Source organism: Eubalaena glacialis, chromosome 2 (assembly GCF_028564815.1).
Source record: "Eubalaena glacialis isolate mEubGla1 chromosome 2, mEubGla1.1.hap2.+ XY, whole genome shotgun sequence".
NCBI lineage: Eukaryota > Metazoa > Chordata > Mammalia > Artiodactyla > Balaenidae > Eubalaena > Eubalaena glacialis.
The window spans coordinates 61,768,472-61,786,623 of NC_083717.1; the positions used below are offsets into that span (position 1 = coordinate 61,768,472).

Below are 18,152 nucleotides of genomic sequence, written 5' to 3' on the forward strand. Positions count from 1 at the left end.
TCTTTTTACTCCTAATGTTTATTGTTTCTGTGGATTTGTAAACAGTTGCTCTATTTCCCACCCTCCGCTCTGCCCAGGGTAATCCTTATAAATCTGTGGGGACTTGGGAAAAAAACATTCTCTCTTAAGTTGTAGTACACAGCTTACATTGTTTTAAGGTGTCATGTTATTTGGTCTCCTTATTTTGGAGATGTGGCAAATCAGGTATATTGTCCTTAGTTGTCTTCTGCAGTGATTAACAGTTCTGAAATAGGAAGATTTTAAAAGCTTTGGAAATTTTATACAGCATTTCTTGCAACAGAAATAGAAGGAAAGGGGCTTGTGCTTTTATTTTACTCCTAAACTTATAAGAGGACAAGAGAGAATAGAAAAGAAATATGTTTGAGGCCAAACCACCAACAATTTGGAAGAAATTTTAAAATTTTAATTTTAGAAGTAGCAAATAAGGGAGTTCCTTGGTGGTCCAGTGGTTAGGACTCAGTGCTTTCACTGCCAGGGCCCGGGTTCAGTCCCTGGTAGGGGTACTAAGATCCAGCAAGCCGTGCAGTGCGGCAAAAAAAAAAAAAAAGCAGCAGGTAAGGATAAGCAGCATAAATAAAACAAAATAAAAATCTTCTCTAATCCTACTACCACAAGATAAAATGCTAACATTTTACTATATATTTGTTGTCTAGGATTTAAAATCTTAATTGTATTTTTTTTCTGAGTGTTGACTAAGAATTTTTTTATTCTAGTATAGTTGATTTACAGTGTTTTGTTAGTTTCAGGTGTACAGCAAAGTGATACAGAAAAAGAATATATATATATATATTCTTTTTAAAATTCTTTTCCATTACAGGTTATTAAAAGATACTGAGTATGGTTCCCTGTGCCATACTGTAGGTCCTTGTTGGTTATCTATTTTATATATAGTATGTGTACATGTTAATTCCAAACTCCTAATTTATCCTTAGTGTATTATATATACTGCTTTGTAATGTGTTTTTTAAAAAATTAGTTAAAAGTTTAAATCCATATGCAACACATGAATACATTCAATTTATGTATTGTGAACATTTTTAAATGTTAAATGATATATATGCATCTATATCAGTGCTATTCAAACTGTGGTCCACAGATGGCTGATGTGAATACTTTCATACTAGTCTGTAATGAGATAAGTACAGAAATGGAGTGTGTTTAGAAACTTTTATAGCAATTGGACATTGTAATTTTATATTTGTAAAACCTAGTAATGAAAATTATGGGCTTATGTATTTTTTATCTCACTTTTCTAGTAATTCATTTTTATTGTATTTTATAAAAGTAGTGGTCCATGATGGATTGGAATTTAAGAAAAAAGAAAAACTTGTCTTTACCACAGATCGTTTGAGATGTGCTGAGCTATATAATTTTTAATAGCTGCAGAATTCTGTTGTAATCTGGGTGGGCTATAATTTATTTCACCAGTTCCCTTTTGTAGGAAATTTGAGTTTCTGATTATCTTTGTGTATGCAAAGATATGTGTGCATGTTCTTTAGAGGCATCTGGGGAAGAATGCATAAAGCTTGAAGCTTCTTATCTGTATTTTGTCCATTCCAGGTTTCAGCCGTTCCACAGAGCTCTGGCAGTCATGGGCCCACCATAGCAGCAGTTCATAGCAGCCATCATCACCCAACAGCTGTGCAGCCCCATGGAGGCCAGGTGGTCCAGAGTCATGCTCATCCAGCTCCACCAGTTGCACCAGTGCAGGGACAGCAGCAGTTTCAGAGGCTCAAGGTGGTATTCAACTCCTTCCATTTCTCTCTTAGCAAGAAACATTGGCTTCAGCCTATTGGTAGTGGTGTTACAACATTTAACAGTAGACTGGGGGGTTGAATCACAAGAAGTTTTACTTTGTTTTTGTTTTGAAACCTACTTAGATTTGCTGTCTTAGCACCAGTGCCTGATCCAGAAAATACATTCAAGAAATGTTTTTGGAATGTATGAATGCATGGTATTCAAACATTCCAGGACGGAGGGACTATTTTCATATGAAATAAAGTCAATTTTTTGGATGCCTCCTTTTGAACTCTTAGTTCTTAGCGTGGAATAAGGTTTTATTAACATAAACATAGTTGGCTACAGTCCTGTATAGTTAATGGGCCTGGTATTATGGTTTAATCTTTTTATTCTTGTTTATGACTAGCTAAATTGGCTGGGATCATCAAGTCCATCCTTAGTAAAACACATGCTCCTTTGGGGGAACCTTTATGAAGTTTGGGAAAGGCTGTTATTGTGAATGAAGTGTCAGTGTTTTCATCTGATCTGCTGAGTATATGCTGTAGGGTTTCACCACTTTGAAATTCATGAGGCATCTGTGGAGAAGTGAAGCTTGTACTCCCAGCTAACCTTCTCTCTCTGTTGAGTGTTACTTTTCAAAACGTGTGACTGTGGTAACAAGTTTTCCAGATTTCGTTTTCTTCTAGTTTTACATTTGTATAAAATTTAGAATCAAGTGCAAGAAATATAAAATTAAAGAACTATAAAGAGATAAGATGTTGGATCTTTTTTGGTCATACCAGACTAATTATATCGAGTAGCTTGTAAGTAGGAATGAACAGTATATCCTTGAAGTATGTATTTGTGTAGCAAATATTTCGGCCCTCTCTTTTCCTTGATACTTAATCTAGTTCTCCCTGACTCCTGCCCTCATTGGTTTGGGTTCTCGGGAACTTTAATATCGGCCTAAGGAAATTAAATGTTACATAAATAAAAAGCACACCAAAGCTAAGCTATATAGAGGGATTTGTAAAATTTACTCTGTCTATATTAGCTTAAGTAATTAAGAGTTGATTATACATAAGCATAGTTCTTAAAGAGAGTACAAATTATTTGGGCCTGTAACTTTACTCTGGGCTCTGTCTTTGGGAAAATATTTGTAAGCTATATTGATGTTTTCCTTAAAACATTTTTACTCTCTGCTTGTAGAGTGTGGCTGTGTACCAAAATGTATTATTGCTATGGACTTAGCACTTCACCAAGTCCTGAAAATATTTTTTTGAAAGTTGGTTTGGTGTGACTTAATTCCATATTAATACTGTATTCAGCAGTTAATACCTTAATGTTGCAAAAGAGCTTATAAACTTACTGTTAAACTAACAAAAATATATATTTATTTCTATATCCCTTTTCCAGTCAGTCCTATCAAAGGCATAGCACCTATTTTATTCTCTTTCCTCACTTGCGTATAAGTATATAGAGTGTGCTTTGTATGTTTTACAGAAGCTGTCAAGGAAGCATGAAAGGGCTTTAGAGTTGGGGTTATAGAGTGAGTCACAGGTAGAGTTAGGTCTTCTTGCTCTGTTCTCTTAGTTACAAGCTCTTGAATATGATTCCTGGGCATAATAACTTGTTGAATTTCCTTTCTAATGAGGAGAGGTAAAATGCTTTCTTGTGCCTCCATGTAATTTCATTCAGTATTCTCACATTGCTTGCCATTTTTGGATCAGTCTTAAAATGCTTTATAAGCATTTGAATCAACTTCAATAAATCATTTATATTCTATAATAAGGAAGTGTTCAGTGAGAACACTTAGGTTATTTCAAGCATCAACATTGTCTATACTTTCTTTTTTGTCTTTGGCAGATTGATGACAAGGAAGATTTGAATAATTTGAGGCATGTTTGGTGTGATTTAGTTATTTGTTGAATGCCAGTAGCATACATATTTGGCACATATTTAGCAAGTTCTCTTTACAGTTGTTTGTGTTTGTCTCCCCAACAAGATTGTGGACTTTAGGAGGTTAAGGACCTTACTAATAAATGCCTGTTGAAGTGAGCCAGGAAAATTCATCAGCAGAATCTAAGATCCTCCCCAAGTGCCTCCTTAAACTTGCAGCTTTCAAATGACTAGTTCCAAGTTGTTCTTTTCTAAGCTGTGATTCCTAGAACTGTATATGTGCTTTTATAAAGAGTTGTACTACACTTCAGGTAACTAGAGGATTTCCTCACTATTCTTACATGCAGGTTTCTATTTATAATGTAGGTGTCATGCTGGCTTTTTAAAGTGTAGTGTTATTTTATAACTAATATTTAATTGGTTCATTATGACCTGTACCTTTTTCTTCCAAACACACACACATCACATATAATTTCCTTCCTTCAGGTTTCAGCACTTTTTCCCTCTGTGTATTAATTATGTTATACCATAGAGTGCTTGTTTTTGTTTTTAATTTTTTGTGTATTTGTTTATTTTTGATAACTCCTCTGTTGTGACTGTGAATGCTATTCTTAAATATCTTCCAGAGTCTTTGTTTCTTCTGCAAACTTAGTGAGTTTTAAGTTCCGTCAATTTGGTCATTAATGAACCATTTTAATATGGAAAATTCTGAATATGAATTAAATAGTCCATTGAATTCCAACAGAAATTGTCAAGTTATTTCTAAACTACCAAAAGACCAACCATCAAATGAGTGGGTATTGACCAAGTACACACTCTGTGCTCTAGCAACACTGAAATGCTCTGATTAACCATGGCCATAGTGGAACTTTGGGCAACTCTTGGAATACTGTTTAATGGCTTATTTGAACATGAATGTTCTATTTCACAATATATCACAAGAGTAGTGCTTATCAAATCAGATGTTTACTTGTGAAACTTTCCTAAACTTGATGTTTTATATAATTAAAAATAATCCCAGAGTATGTAAGGTACACCTAGTAAGCAGTTCCCTTGGATGTCTCCTGAGTAACTAAAACTTAAGCTGTCCTAAATCACATTCATAACTTCCTAGCCTTTCAAACTTGTTCCTCTTTGTGAATGCCCAAATAATTTATAATTTAGTGAATGCTCCCTCTCCCTTATCTCCCATGTCCAACCAGTCAGTCCCCAAACCCTGTTACTTCTATCTCCTAAAAAGCTTTTGAATCTGTCCAGTTCTCTCTTTTCCTTTGGTCAGTACTATAATTTACGCCACTCGTGTTCACACATGAGTTAGCCTTATAAAATGACTGGTTTTACCTCCTTTTAATCTCTTCTGCCTTGCACCAACTCGTTCTCAACACTGTAACCAAATTGAGTATACTAAAGTGCAGATGATAAAAATCTAAATTGCTTTTTAAAAAATTATTTATTTATTTATTTATTTTTGGCTGTGTTGGGTCTTCTTTGCTGCGCGCGGGCTTTTTCTAGTTGTGGCGAGCGGGGGCTACCCTTTGTTGCGCGGGCTTCTCATTGTGGCTTCTCTTGTTGCAGAGAATGGGCTCTAGGCTCACGGGCTTCAGTAGTTGTGGCATGCGGGCTTCAGTAGTTGTGGCTCGCCGGCTCTAGAGCGCAGGCTCAGTAGTTGTGGCGCACGGACTTAGTTGCTCCGCAGCATGTGGGATCTTCCCGGACCAGGGCTCAAACCTGTGTCCCCTGCATTGGCAGGCAGATTCTTAACCACTGCGCCACCAGGGAAGACCTAAATTGCTCTTTAACAAGATTTACAAGACCTTTCAGGGTCTAGGTCCTGCATCCTCTCCTGTGTTATCTCTTTTCACTCTTCCTACCACCATTTCTCCTTTTCACCATAGATCCTCTAGCCAAACTGAACTGTTTTCAGTTTTCCAAATGTACCAGATGGTGTCCGGTCTGGGATGCTGCTTCCTCTGACTTTCTTCATGGGTCTTCACTTTTGCTAACTAGTACTCATCCTTAGGACTCGGTTTAGACACCACTTCTGGGGGAAGCCCTCCCTTACGTCCCCATAAGGTTTTTTTTTTTTAGTGTGTGGAGGGGTGCCCTTCCCATGTGCTCTCTGGGCATTCGGTGATTGCCCACTTGCCCCACAGTGTTATGATTCCCAACTGGATGTGAAATGAATTTCTGTAGAGCAGGGACCGTGGCTTATTTGTCACTGACTCCTTAGTACCTCACATTGGGCCTGGCCTGGCATGTTGTTGCTGCTTAGTAGATATTTGTGAAATGAATAAATGAACGAATAAGTGAATGATGTATTAATGTGACTATTCTTCACTAATAATGCTATGCAAAATTATCCAAAGCAAGGCTTCAGATTTTATGAGTTGATTTTTATTTTAAGCTTCAGTTTTATTACTGGTACACATACTAATTTTTAATATTTTTATGTATGTTTACTATATATTTCTATTTCATTTACTATGCTGATTTTATTTAGGCATAAATCATTTTAAAAAAATAATTCTTGACTTTCTTTTTATAACCTTGAGATTTATCCCTGCCTCAGGTGGAGGATGCACTATCCTATCTTGACCAAGTGAAGCTGCAATTTGGTAGTCAGCCTCAGGTCTACAATGATTTCCTTGACATCATGAAGGAATTTAAGTCTCAGAGGTAAAAGATATACGCGGTTGTACTCAAGCTTTGTGCTTGTTATGTTGATTTTGGAAGGAGGATATAGCTTATTCTTATCTGCTGAAAGATAAAGGATGCTCTTTTGGGGGGGTTTATGCTTTTATTTTCATGGGTTGTGCTTTTATATACTGCTTTATGAAAATTGCAGGCCCTAGACCTTTGTTTTCTGCATACTGGTAAATTTTTCTTAAGTAAAATTTTTCTTAGTACTTAATCAGGGAAGTAAACTGGTAATGATTAGGCTACTTGCTTTTTGGATTGATTTAAGATACACTAATATTCTGGCATGGTTCACTATTATAAAAGAGTAACTCGTCTGAACAGTGTAGATAGATACATTATGATTTATACTGGTGTATCAGAGGTTGGATCTTCCATGGGAATTGAAGTTTTAAACTTACTGCCTGAGTATCTGCTTGATAGGACTGTTACCATGCATGAATGTATATTGTATTTAAATTGTGACGAAGCCTCTTTGATTATGAAGCTAAATGGCTTTGGAATTTCAGAGTTCTTTGTGTGTCGTTAATTTTGTACTATTCAGGTTGAGTTTTATTTTCCTGTGTAGGGAATCTAGTGGAACGTGATTTTTTTCTTGCTAGGGTGCTTGTTAAGCTTGCCACTTTAATATTTGTTTTTTTATCAGCATCGACACTCCAGGAGTGATTAGTCGTGTGTCCCAGCTGTTCAAAGGCCACCCTGACTTGATCATGGGCTTCAATACCTTCTTGCCCCCTGGCTACAAGATTGAGGTGCAAACCAATGACATGGTGAATGTGACAACTCCTGGCCAGGTTCATCAGATTCCAACCCATGGCATCCAGCCCCAGCCTCAACCACCACCCCAACATCCTTCCCAGCCTTCAGCCCAGTCAGCCCCAGCTCCTGCCCAGCCAGCTCCTCAGCCCCCACCTGCCAAAGTCAGCAAGGTGAGCACTTGGAAAACTCTGCACCGTGTGAAATCCATCCCTAGAAAGCACCCTCCTTTGACATTTTCCCTTAGTATAAGACTTAGATAGATAACACAAGTTAAAATTTCAGCGGAGGAGATGCAGTAGTTGCATCCCTATAAAGTGGCTCACATTTACATACCACATATTTATATATCTGTTTAAATCAACACATCAACAACCTACAAGGACTCTTTTGCCCCCAACTTCTGCTTTTTGAACCCATGAGCGTCCCAACAGATGGCAGCTTTGTGTAGTAGTACTTGGATAGCACAGGCAGAAATGGTCATCTTATGATCAGATTACACTGTTTTCCGCACGGTCATCATTTTACAAAAGTTACTCCATTTACCAGATTAGGTCATATCAAGCTAAGCAGAAGATCTTGATGATGATGATGATGGGGTGTTCTTAGTCTAGAACTGTATTGATACAGTAGTCACTAGTCACATATGTCTATATTTAAATTTAAATTAATTAAAATAAATTTTGTTTTTCAGTTGCACCAGCTACATTTCAAGTGCTCAGTAGCCTCATGTGGCTAGTGGCTATTGTGCAGGATAGTGCAAATAAGGAACATTTCCATCACCTCAGAGTTTTCTATTGGGCAGAGCTGATTTAGAAGACTTTTTTTTTATGTGAAGTTAACTGCAACAATTGAATTGTCTTTTTTGCTATTAAAGATCTATGTAGAATGAAGGTATTTTTTCCTCTTCTATTTGCACCTGTTCAGCAAGTGAGCTTAAAAATTGCGTATGAAAATTCTTCCTTGTAGTTGGAGACATAGCCCACTTTTAAGGTCGTGTTTAGAAAACTGGAGACTGGAAGTTTTGTATTAGAATGTGTGAACCTCTACACTTCCCTCCCCTGCCCAGTGTGATTTGAGTTGGGCTAAAGTGGCCTGGCCAGAGTGAATAAAGTATATATGTTGATCAGACACCTTGTTTCTCTTTACTTTGACCTTTCTTTCATATGTTAAACCATCTGTGTTCCTGAGGAGAATAAAGACTTTTTCCTTTTTAGCCTTCCCAACTGCAAGCACATACTCCAGCCAGTCAGCAGACTCCCCCACTCCCACCATATGCGTCCCCACGTTCTCCACCTGTCCAGCCTCATACACCAGTGACAATCTCGTTGGGAACAGCCCCGCCCTTGCAGAACAATCAACCTGTGGAGTTTAACCATGCCATCAACTATGTCAATAAGATCAAGAACAGGTTCCAGGGCCAACCAGACATCTACAAAGCGTTCCTGGAGATCTTGCACACATATCAGGTAAGACAGTTGCGCTTTCAACCTGTCTTAACCAGGTTGCCCTCTGGGGACAGCTAGTCCAAGAAGACTTGAATAACCATTATTGTGTCCACTAATTCTTACTGGAAATTAACCAGTTAGAAATTGTGATGTGTGTTTATAAAGCCAGTGTGATTTACCTGACTTTAATTGCCTTGTAGCAGCCGGTCAGGATTTTTAAAGTCACTGCTCTGTGAAATGAATGCTTATTTATCTGGAAAATTTAAAGAATGATTTGGGTAATATAGTTAATCTACAATAGAAGGAGGAATTTCTCTAATATTTTGTGTTTTATCAGTTGGTAGTGGTCCCCTGAGCATTCACATATACTGCCCTGGTTTTCAAAAGGAATTGTCAGCCACCGTCTTCCACTCCTTTCTCAACTTCAAAGTTTGAAGCCAAAACAGGTGCTGAGAACATAGACTTTCCTCTTAAGTGCAGCCCAAATAGATAACATACAAAGCCCCTACCAGACATCTCAGAAAGTGTGCAAAAGTGAGTCACTCAAAACAGTGGCCTTCTAACATGATCTCTTCCCATTTGCAATCTCCTATCAGAAAGAGCAGCGGAATGCCAAGGAAGCTGGAGGAAACTACACTCCAGCGTTGACTGAGCAGGAGGTGTATGCCCAGGTGGCTCGTCTTTTTAAAAATCAGGAAGATCTGTTGTCAGAGTTTGGACAGTTCCTACCGGATGCCAACAGCTCTGTGGTAAGTTTTATTTAGAACTACATTGTTGAGAATGGTTATCTTAGATAAGTTAGGAAGCTGGAATCAGAAGGAGACTTTTTTCTAAATGAAACTTACTTGCTTTAATAAGAGCATTCATCTCTTTCATGTGTCTTAATTAGCTTTTAAGCAAAACAACTGCTGAGAAGGTCGATTCTGTGAGAAATGACCACGGAGGCACTGTGAAGAAACCTCAACTGAACAACAAGCCGCAGAGGCCCAGCCAGAATGGCTGCCAGATCCGCAGGCACTCTGGAACGGGAGCCACCCCTCCAGTGAAGGTAAGAAGAGCGCAGCTGCTCATTTTGACTTTCCGGAGCAATACTAGTGGACAGTGCTCAAGGGTTGACAGTTGGATCCTGGGTATTGGGAGTTAGTTGGTGTATGTCACAGAAACTCAATGCAAAGCTTTTTATCTGACTTGTGAAGGAATGTTAGAATAGTGCTAATTGCTCAGATTACTGTACTTTTGAGTTCTTACTGGTTTTCTTTATATTTTCTCTCTTCTTTGCTGGTAGCTTGAATCTGTTTTTTTTGTTTCCTGCCAAGGGTTTCTGAGACTTAATTAATTTTTCCTGCCTTGTGCTAAGAAAGAAGATTTTTAAGTTTGATAATTGTTTCCTCAACAAGTCAGTGGTCTCTGAGGTCCTCTTGTGAGTAAAGCACATATGCTTTGTGGGATCCCTTTGGTCTAGAGGCCTATCCTGTCCATGGTTCTTTGTTGGGTTGTCAGATCTTATCTGTATCATCTTAATCTCCAAGGAAGGACCTTTGGGCTGCAGCAGAGGGCGGTTGGTCTTCAACTCCTGTTAGTGACCTATCACGTGATGTTTCTTGTTAGAGTAAACACTGATGGTCTGCCTACAGAAAGCTGAGCCCACTCCCTTCCTCTTTGACGTGGGGCAGCTGTGCTAGGGAGCGGGCTAGGTGTATATATTGAATGTTGCTTCAGTGAATCCTAAAACTGTATGTAACACTGAAGAGATAGACGTGTCGGCGGAATTTAGTTAAAGAATAACAAAAGCTAGAGGAGTTTCTAATGGTAAGAAGTAACTGGTAAATAAGCAAATAACCACAAAGACTGACCTGTTAGGTGTTGTTGACACTTTTGAAGTACTATTGAAGAACTATTTTTCAGTGTTTATAATGGTTTCTCCTTTTGAAAGCAAGTTGAACATAGTAATAGGTTATATTTCTTCACTTTAGGAAGGAGTGTTATAGGAGTAGCAGGAATCAGGTCAGCAGATACAGGCCAGTGTTAGTCTCCTCCCACACTGGATTACCCACAGGTGGAAACCCTATATTGGGAGATTAGGATTCCCTATCTACCTTCTCCTTAGGCAGTGTAAGCAGAGGCTATGGCTCCTAAGAGAGTGTACTCCAACGTGGCAAAGGTAAACGTGCTGCTTCTCCAAACATTTGTGCATTTCTTCACAGGTAGTTGAGAGGTGGCTTTTTTAAAGTAAGATTTTTGCCTGGTAGTTACGTATGGCCCATTCATTTGCTTTGAAAGAGCAATCTTAAGTTGGTTTGAGTGGATATTGCTCACAAGGTGGTTATTCCTTCTGTTAGGAAAATAAACTGGTTTTTTTTTAATGAATTTTTAAATTGAACGATTAAAAGGTAAAGGTTAAAGATTGATTTCTGTGTATTCCAGATATTTTTACAGCCTCTTCTGCCTCCACAGCTAGGAAGACAAGGCAATGGCGTTAGGTTCCAAATAAAGTTACTTTTGGCCCGTGGAAAAAAGTGAGGATATTAATTCTAATGTCACAGTAATGCTGTGACCATTTATAGAGAGAGTATTTGGGAAGTAGAATGATCTGTGAACCTCCGGAAAAAAAACTGACAGGCAATCTAAAATAGAGAATCTAAAATAGAGAAGAGGAGTGGGAATTTTTTAGGATGTAAAGCAAGTCAGTGACTTGAATTCTCTCATTTGTTGCAAATTAGTAATCAGTGGTGGTCAGTGATGGAACCTTAGAACAGAGACGAAAATAAAATTCAGAGAGGGAATTCCCTGGTGGTCCAGTGGTTAGGACTCGGCCCTCTCACTGCCGGGGGCCCAGGTTCAATCCCTGGTTGGGGAACTAAGATCCCAAAAGCCGAGAGGCTCGGCCCAAAAAAAAAACAAAAGGAAGAAAATAAAACCCAGAGAAACCCATTCTTTGAATCTTACATGTTTGTGTTTTTCCTTTTTTGCAGAAGAAACCCAAACTGCTCAGCCTCAAGGATTCTTCTATGGCAGATGCCAGCAAACATGGTGTAGGAACGGAATCATTATTTTTTGATAAGGTGAGTAATGAATGAATTGGATTTAAAATTAGCTACTAACGCCCAAAGAAAATCACCCTGTCCCCAAGAAGATTTTGTTTTAGAGGCATCAAGGTGATTAGGACTTTCTACTTTTTAATATAGTTTTCAAATTGTAGGTCCTTTCAGTCTATAAGAACTATTAGCACAGCTGGAGAAATGGTAGCATTGTTTGCTTCAGTTTTGTGAAGTAGTTGCAGCAAAATACAGCATTTGCTATGGTGGAAGAAAGCTTTAAAAGAAATGCATGATATTACTCTCAAAAGATATCTGGAACTCCCGTTGTAGCTATCCAGATCTGTATAGTGGGGAGTGTCAGTGCACCAATTGTTGAGGACTTAAGAAGACTTTTAACCTTCTGATTGCTTGTGATACTTATTTTTGGTATTGCATATTGGGTTCATGGGAAGTCTGATTTAACTGTGTTTTCAGAGCTCCCCAGGTGATTCTAATGAGCAGCCAGAGTTGAGATTACTGCTCTAAACGGTGTTGTGTGGTATGTGCCTGACTTCCTCCTTGGAGTCAACTTGATTAGCAGGCTACTTTCATCATGGTAGCTGGCAAACGTCAGACTTCTCACTGGCAGGAACCAGCCTGGATTGATCTGGTGGTGACTTAACCTGTCTTGCACCTCTGGGTTTTTGCAAAAGGGCAAATGATTTAGCATCTCCATGATTGGTGCCTCCCGATTGCTCTCTGCCTGTGTGAGCTGTGCTGCAAAACAGTTAAGCATCCCTGGCTCTGACTTGAACCATTTCTGAGGGCAGCCTGGGCACTTGGTGCTTTTGAGGCAAATGTAGAAGTCCAGGTCACAACCAACAAATGGCAAGGAAAGGGTGAGGGACGGGGGACCGAGTAAGTTAATTTTTAAAAGAGTGGTGGTATTTTTTTGGTCATTTTTGAAGTACTTATTTCTTAGAGATACATACTGAAGTGTGTGTAGGTGAAAAGTCTGGAGTTTGCTTTAAAATTCAGTGGTGGGGGAAATGGGCATAGATGAAACAAAATTTACTATGTATTGATCACTGCGGCTGGGTGAGTACAAGAGGTTCGTTAAGACTATTCTGTCTGCTTTTGTATATGTTTACAAGTTAATAAAAATTAAAAGTAAATATTCATCATTTGCTCTGAAGGTACACATTCGGTATAGTGTCTACTGATTGGTCGTTATGAAAAGTATGTGGGAGCCTGGAGAAGGGGTTTTTGATAAACTGCTTGGCTTGGTGTGAGGGTCTCCACCCCCCACAATACTAAGTACATATCTATATATGAAATTAAAAGTCCAGATTGCTCATCTAGCCAGGCTAGTATTACTTTGTGCCATTTTTTTTAGCATTTTGGATATTAAAATTCTCAATATTATAAATGGGGAAAGGAAAAGAATCAGGTCAGAGGACAAAAGTACCTTATTTTAAAAGGTCATTTATTCAGGATTACCAGAGTTCGAAAAGAGTGTTGTCAAAGATTCTTGCTGTACATACCTGTTAGGAGAGGCAATAAAAGCTTGGGTAACTCTGATATGGTCCAGAGAATCAGGCATGTGAGACGGTGAATGTCTTCTTTACTCCAGGATCTCTTTTTCAGAATTTTTATTATGGAAAACTTCAAACATGTGAAATTAAAGTGAACAGTAAAATGACTCCTCATGCCACCGCCATCCAACCTCAGCGGTTCTCACCTCCTAGCCGGTGTACTTGTTTCATGTGTACTCTTACTCTTATTTGGGGACAAATCTTAGATAATGTATTATTTCATCCATAAGTATTTTACTAAGTTTCCTTTTTAAATGATACCTTTTTTCAAACATAAGCATTAACACATCTAAGAAAACCAACATTGATTCCTTAATATTGTCAAATACAGTTCAAATTTCCCCAGTCTTTTAAAAGCAGTCCAGGATCTCTTGATTCCTTGCTTAATTATTTTTCTTTCGGCTGTCTCCATAAGGTCCGAAAGGCTCTGCGGAGTGCAGAGGCCTATGAAAATTTCCTGCGCTGTCTTGTTATCTTTAACCAGGAGGTGATCTCTCGGGCGGAGCTTGTGCAGTTAGTCTCTCCGTTCCTGGGGTAAGTGGAGTCAGGAGCTTAGCCCTGATGTGTGATATGGAGGTGAAATAAAACTTAGTTTGTGGGAGTATGTGATAGGCAAAATTAATTTGATTGTGGTGGGTCAGTTGATTCATAAAATGTCGGTGTCAAGAGACTCCTCTGGGAAGTCTTCTAGTTCAACTTTGGAGATGAAAAAATAGGCAGAGAGGGCATTGGCCAAGACTAGTGGTCTCCTGATCCCCTGACCAATGTTGGAGGTTTTATAGAGACCAGTCTCTTCCAGGGTTCTAGAATCTTGACTTTGACAACCTAAGAATTATCTGAACATTGAAGCAATATGCCTGATGAGAAAATGGCTCGTTATTGCCTAGTTTTGGTACAGTTCTTCCATCACCACCTTAACTGGTCTTAGAGCACTCTATAAGAAAAGGAGAAGCCAAGTATTCAGAAGCACTGCTTCTTAGGCAGGAAATAATAATTGTCATTGGAATTTGTCCAATGGTAGTAGAGTTCTGAGCCAACACCAGATAGTGGTAGTCACACCTCAGGATTACTGCATCATGCTTCTAATTGCTCACCAATTTTTGGTTTGATTCTTCAGGAAATTCCCAGAATTGTTTAATTGGTTTAAAAACTTTCTGGGCTATAAGGAGTCTGTACATCTGGAAACCTTTCCAAAGGAACGAGCCACAGAGGGCATTGCCATGGAGATAGATTATGCCTCTTGTAAACGGTTGGGCTCCAGCTACCGAGCCCTACCAAAGAGTTACCAGCAGCCCAAGTGTACAGGACGGACTCCTCTCTGTAAAGAGGTAAGGCCTTCCCGAGAAAGGATCAGCCCTGAATCCGCAGCTTGCTCCAGAAGGGAGTGGTACCTGGGATGGAGAATTTACATGAATGAGGAAATCAAAATGCTTTTCTGTCTTTTTTCAAAAGAAAATGTTTTATACCTTTATTGAGAACCTTTTTCTTACTATCTTTTTAAACTTGCTAAAGGTGAAACTTGTAATGTTAACTGTTTCTTCCCTCCCCTAAAGTTTTGTCTTTCTTATTGAGAACGCTGAATCACCAAAAAACTTTGTTACACTTTTGTTTCAATTTCTCTTCTTTTACCCAAAGGTTTTAAATGATACCTGGGTTTCCTTCCCCTCCTGGTCTGAGGACTCCACCTTTGTTAGTTCCAAGAAAACTCAGTATGAAGAACATATCTATCGTTGTGAAGATGAACGTTTTGAGGTACAAGCTCCTTTATCATTTGAAGTTTGGGGAAATGGGAGATTTGGAACGAGAGGATATCTTAAATACCTACCTGGGAGGGTTGGTTTTTTAAGACAAAGGAGCGAGAGGCTCACGTTCTTCTGTGGTAAATGCTTATTGTATTTACCATGTTTTACGACTTTGTCAAATATATTAGTAATATTTTTATGACAAATGTGACTTACCCTTTGTAACTGAAATTATCCATTGATGGCTGAATAATACTCCTTTGAATTTTCAATAGCATTTTAAAGGTTATTGTGTCTACATGGTATATAAAATCAGTATCTTTAGACCTAGTGGGCTTTCTTGCAGCTGTTTTAAATTATTTATCTTAAACTGTGTATTATTTTTAGCAGGTATCTTAAAATGGTTAGCAAACCAGCTCTCCTGTGAGAACTGGAACTCCTCTTTCATATTTCTGATATTGATTTGGCTCCATTTGAAAGAAAGTTGAGTTAGGGACTTTATTTTAAAGTAGTTGGGAAGGGAAGAGCTGGAGTGAAGAAATGAGCTGGTAGAGAGCCCCAATACCAGGAGTGGGAGTACTGAAAATGGACTCAATTCTCAGTGTGTTTAGATGTCTAGTTCACTGATACCAACAAAAATGGAATGTTAAATGTGTCTTGAGAGGTAAAATTACGTGCATCCTATTTAATGTATTTATTATATAAAACCAACTGCCCCTGCTCATTCATATGGATGGGAGATATTTTGCTCCTTTTTTAATCCATACTGATTTAGCTCTCTGCCAGTTATCCCCCTTCACACTTGCTTCATCTGTTTCTGGCATGTTTTGAATGAAGAGCCCCATGTTGCTTGGCCACTGGCAGGCGGTTGGCCATCTCTGCCCCAGTGTTTATGAGGAGCTTCAACCATTTGCAGAAAACTCAATCGTGACAGATGTTAACTTCTATAGAAAGTTTTATCAAGCTAAAGAAAGCATTTCTTTTTTACCTATGTTTTGTAAGTTTAGATGATGTGTGAGAAAGCAGAGACTGGCCTCTGTTTTTGACAGGATATTCCTATTCTCGACTAGTATGCCTGCAAATGAGAGGCAACAGCCTCATTTCCCACTTGTTATTACAGGAGTGAAGACGCAAGAAATGTGTGTGTGTGCATATGCACGTGCTTAGGATTGGATGGGATGGACTAGTTTGAATCCTTTATACATCAGGATAGGTTAACATTCCTGCAATACAGACAACCCCCAAATCTCAGTGACTTAAAAAAATAGATTTATTTCTTCATCATACTACATATGCATGATGTTTAGCAGGAGATTCTGCTCATCAGAATTACGTGGGGACCTAGGCTGACAGAATGACACCATCTTGAACAGTGCCAGTGACTAGAGGGAAAAAGAGCTCCGATGGATCTTGCACCCTTAAATGCTCTAGCCTAGAAGTAATAGACATTACTTTGACTCACCTGTGCAAAACTCATTTGCCAGAACTAGTTGCATGGCCCTATCTAATCACAAGGGAGCCAGGAAGTTCAATCCATCATTTATCCATAACTGGGGAAAAGGGGGACCAGAAATATTTGACAAAATGACTGCCATAGTCCTGAAACTACAGAAATTAGGAAGCACACAGACATTTGGTCATAGACCCTTGAGACTGCTCATTTACTTCATTTTCTGTTTCTCATCTGGAGAATTTTGTGTTAAGCCTTGGAAAAAAGTTAAGTCATATCCTTAACCAGGTCAGGCTAAGCCCTTGCCAGAAAATAAAATGCCAGAAATTCAGTAAGAATTTAAATGGTTACCCACAGATACGACATTGAAGCCCGTAAGGAATGATAGCCACTGCTCTTATTATTACTAGATGTGGAACAAGGCTATTAAATATTTAAACATTTCAAGTTACCCTGAAAAACCTTACTCATGAGACTGATTGGTAATCTTGAATGGTCTTTTTGGAATTTCGTTGTAGTGGTTGTTATTGTTTGTAACATCTTAGTAATTCATGAAAGTTCAGGGGAAACTGTCTGTAAGGTTGCCTCCTATTAGGTCCCTCTGGTGTGGGGGCCAGGGGCCAGTAGTCCTAAGTAAAGCACACTGGTGGTGGTACAAGTATTAAGTACCGCTTAGCCATCATTTATTGGATGTTTGTTGCGTGCCTGGCATCGTGCTAAATCCTTTACGTGGATTGTACTGTTAAATCCAGAAAACAACCTTATGAGAGTAGGTGGTGTTATCCCTGTTTTACCTATAAGGACACAGAGTTTTATATGGCTATGGTATGGCAGAGCCAGGATTCAAATCCAAGGAGTTTGACTTCTTCTACCTTATACTCCTGACAGCTATTCTGTTCTGGTTGGGGTCCTGAGCATACTTTGTCTTTTTCTTTAGCTTGATGTAGTTTTAGAGACCAATCTGGCAACGATCCGGGTTCTGGAAGCAATACAGAAGAAGCTTTCCCGCTTGTCTGCTGAGGAACAAGCCAAATTTCGCTTGGACAACACCCTCGGGGGCACATCAGAAGTCATCCATCGAAAAGCCCTCCAAAGGATATATGCTGATAAAGCAGCTGACATCATTGATGGTCTGAGGAAGAACCCCTCCATTGCCGTCCCAATTGTCCTTAAAAGGTACCTGAGTGAATATGCCCCTCATGCTTCAGTGTGCTTCTTGACAGACGTAGTGTCCCATTAAATAAGATTCTCCTTTTCGACTTGGTTATCCCATGAGACCTCCATTTCTCCCCAGCCCTGGTTGTAGGAAATCAGGTGGAGTGTCGGGTAGTGGAGCTTCCCGATGGGGTTCTGTGTTACCAACAGTAGAGAACAAACCTTTAAAGTCCATAGTGGAATGCTCTGTGTGTTTGAGGTAATATTTTAAAATAGAGAAAAGAACAAAGAAGACAACAGCCACCCATGTTCCTGCCACTCAGTACTAACCAATGTTCACATCTTTGTTTTTTAATAAGAAAAATCACTTTGTCTTTGTAAAATTGATGTGTTATTTAAAAAGACTTATTAGTTTGCCATTTTTACCAAGAATGCCTTCTTTCTCCTAACAAAACTTCAGCCTGAGGTATAGAGGGGCTGTTGAACCCACCTAGGTATCAAGGCTAGGTATCAAGGAGGAGGCCAGGGCTGAGGCCCAGGCTCCTCCAAGCACATGGCACTCTGTACTACACTATGAATCCCAGCTAAGATTCATAGGGGCCTCCATCTGTATCACCTGGTGAAAACTTACCTGCTGCACAGTGCACAAGTGC

The 18,152-nt window shown here is 39.0% G+C and overlaps 1 protein-coding gene across 4 annotated transcripts in view; it reads left to right on the forward strand.

Moving 5' to 3' along the window:
• Positions 1–18,152, forward strand: part of SIN3A (SIN3 transcription regulator family member A) — a 63,618-nt gene that overhangs the window by 24,114 nt on the left and 21,352 nt on the right. For all 4 annotated transcript variants that reach the window (XM_061180034.1, XM_061180032.1, XM_061180033.1 and 1 more), the window contains exons 3-13: positions 1,582–1,758; positions 6,209–6,315; positions 6,983–7,265; positions 8,310–8,561; positions 9,137–9,289; positions 9,430–9,588; positions 11,513–11,602; positions 13,568–13,686; positions 14,270–14,480; positions 14,788–14,904; positions 17,282–17,520. In XM_061180034.1, coding sequence (XP_061036017.1) covers positions 1,582–1,758; positions 6,209–6,315; positions 6,983–7,265; positions 8,310–8,561; positions 9,137–9,289; positions 9,430–9,588; positions 11,513–11,602; positions 13,568–13,686; positions 14,270–14,480; positions 14,788–14,904; positions 17,282–17,520 — 1,907 coding nt within the window. The remainder of the gene's footprint in view (positions 1–1,581; positions 1,759–6,208; positions 6,316–6,982; positions 7,266–8,309; positions 8,562–9,136; positions 9,290–9,429; positions 9,589–11,512; positions 11,603–13,567; positions 13,687–14,269; positions 14,481–14,787; positions 14,905–17,281; positions 17,521–18,152) is intronic.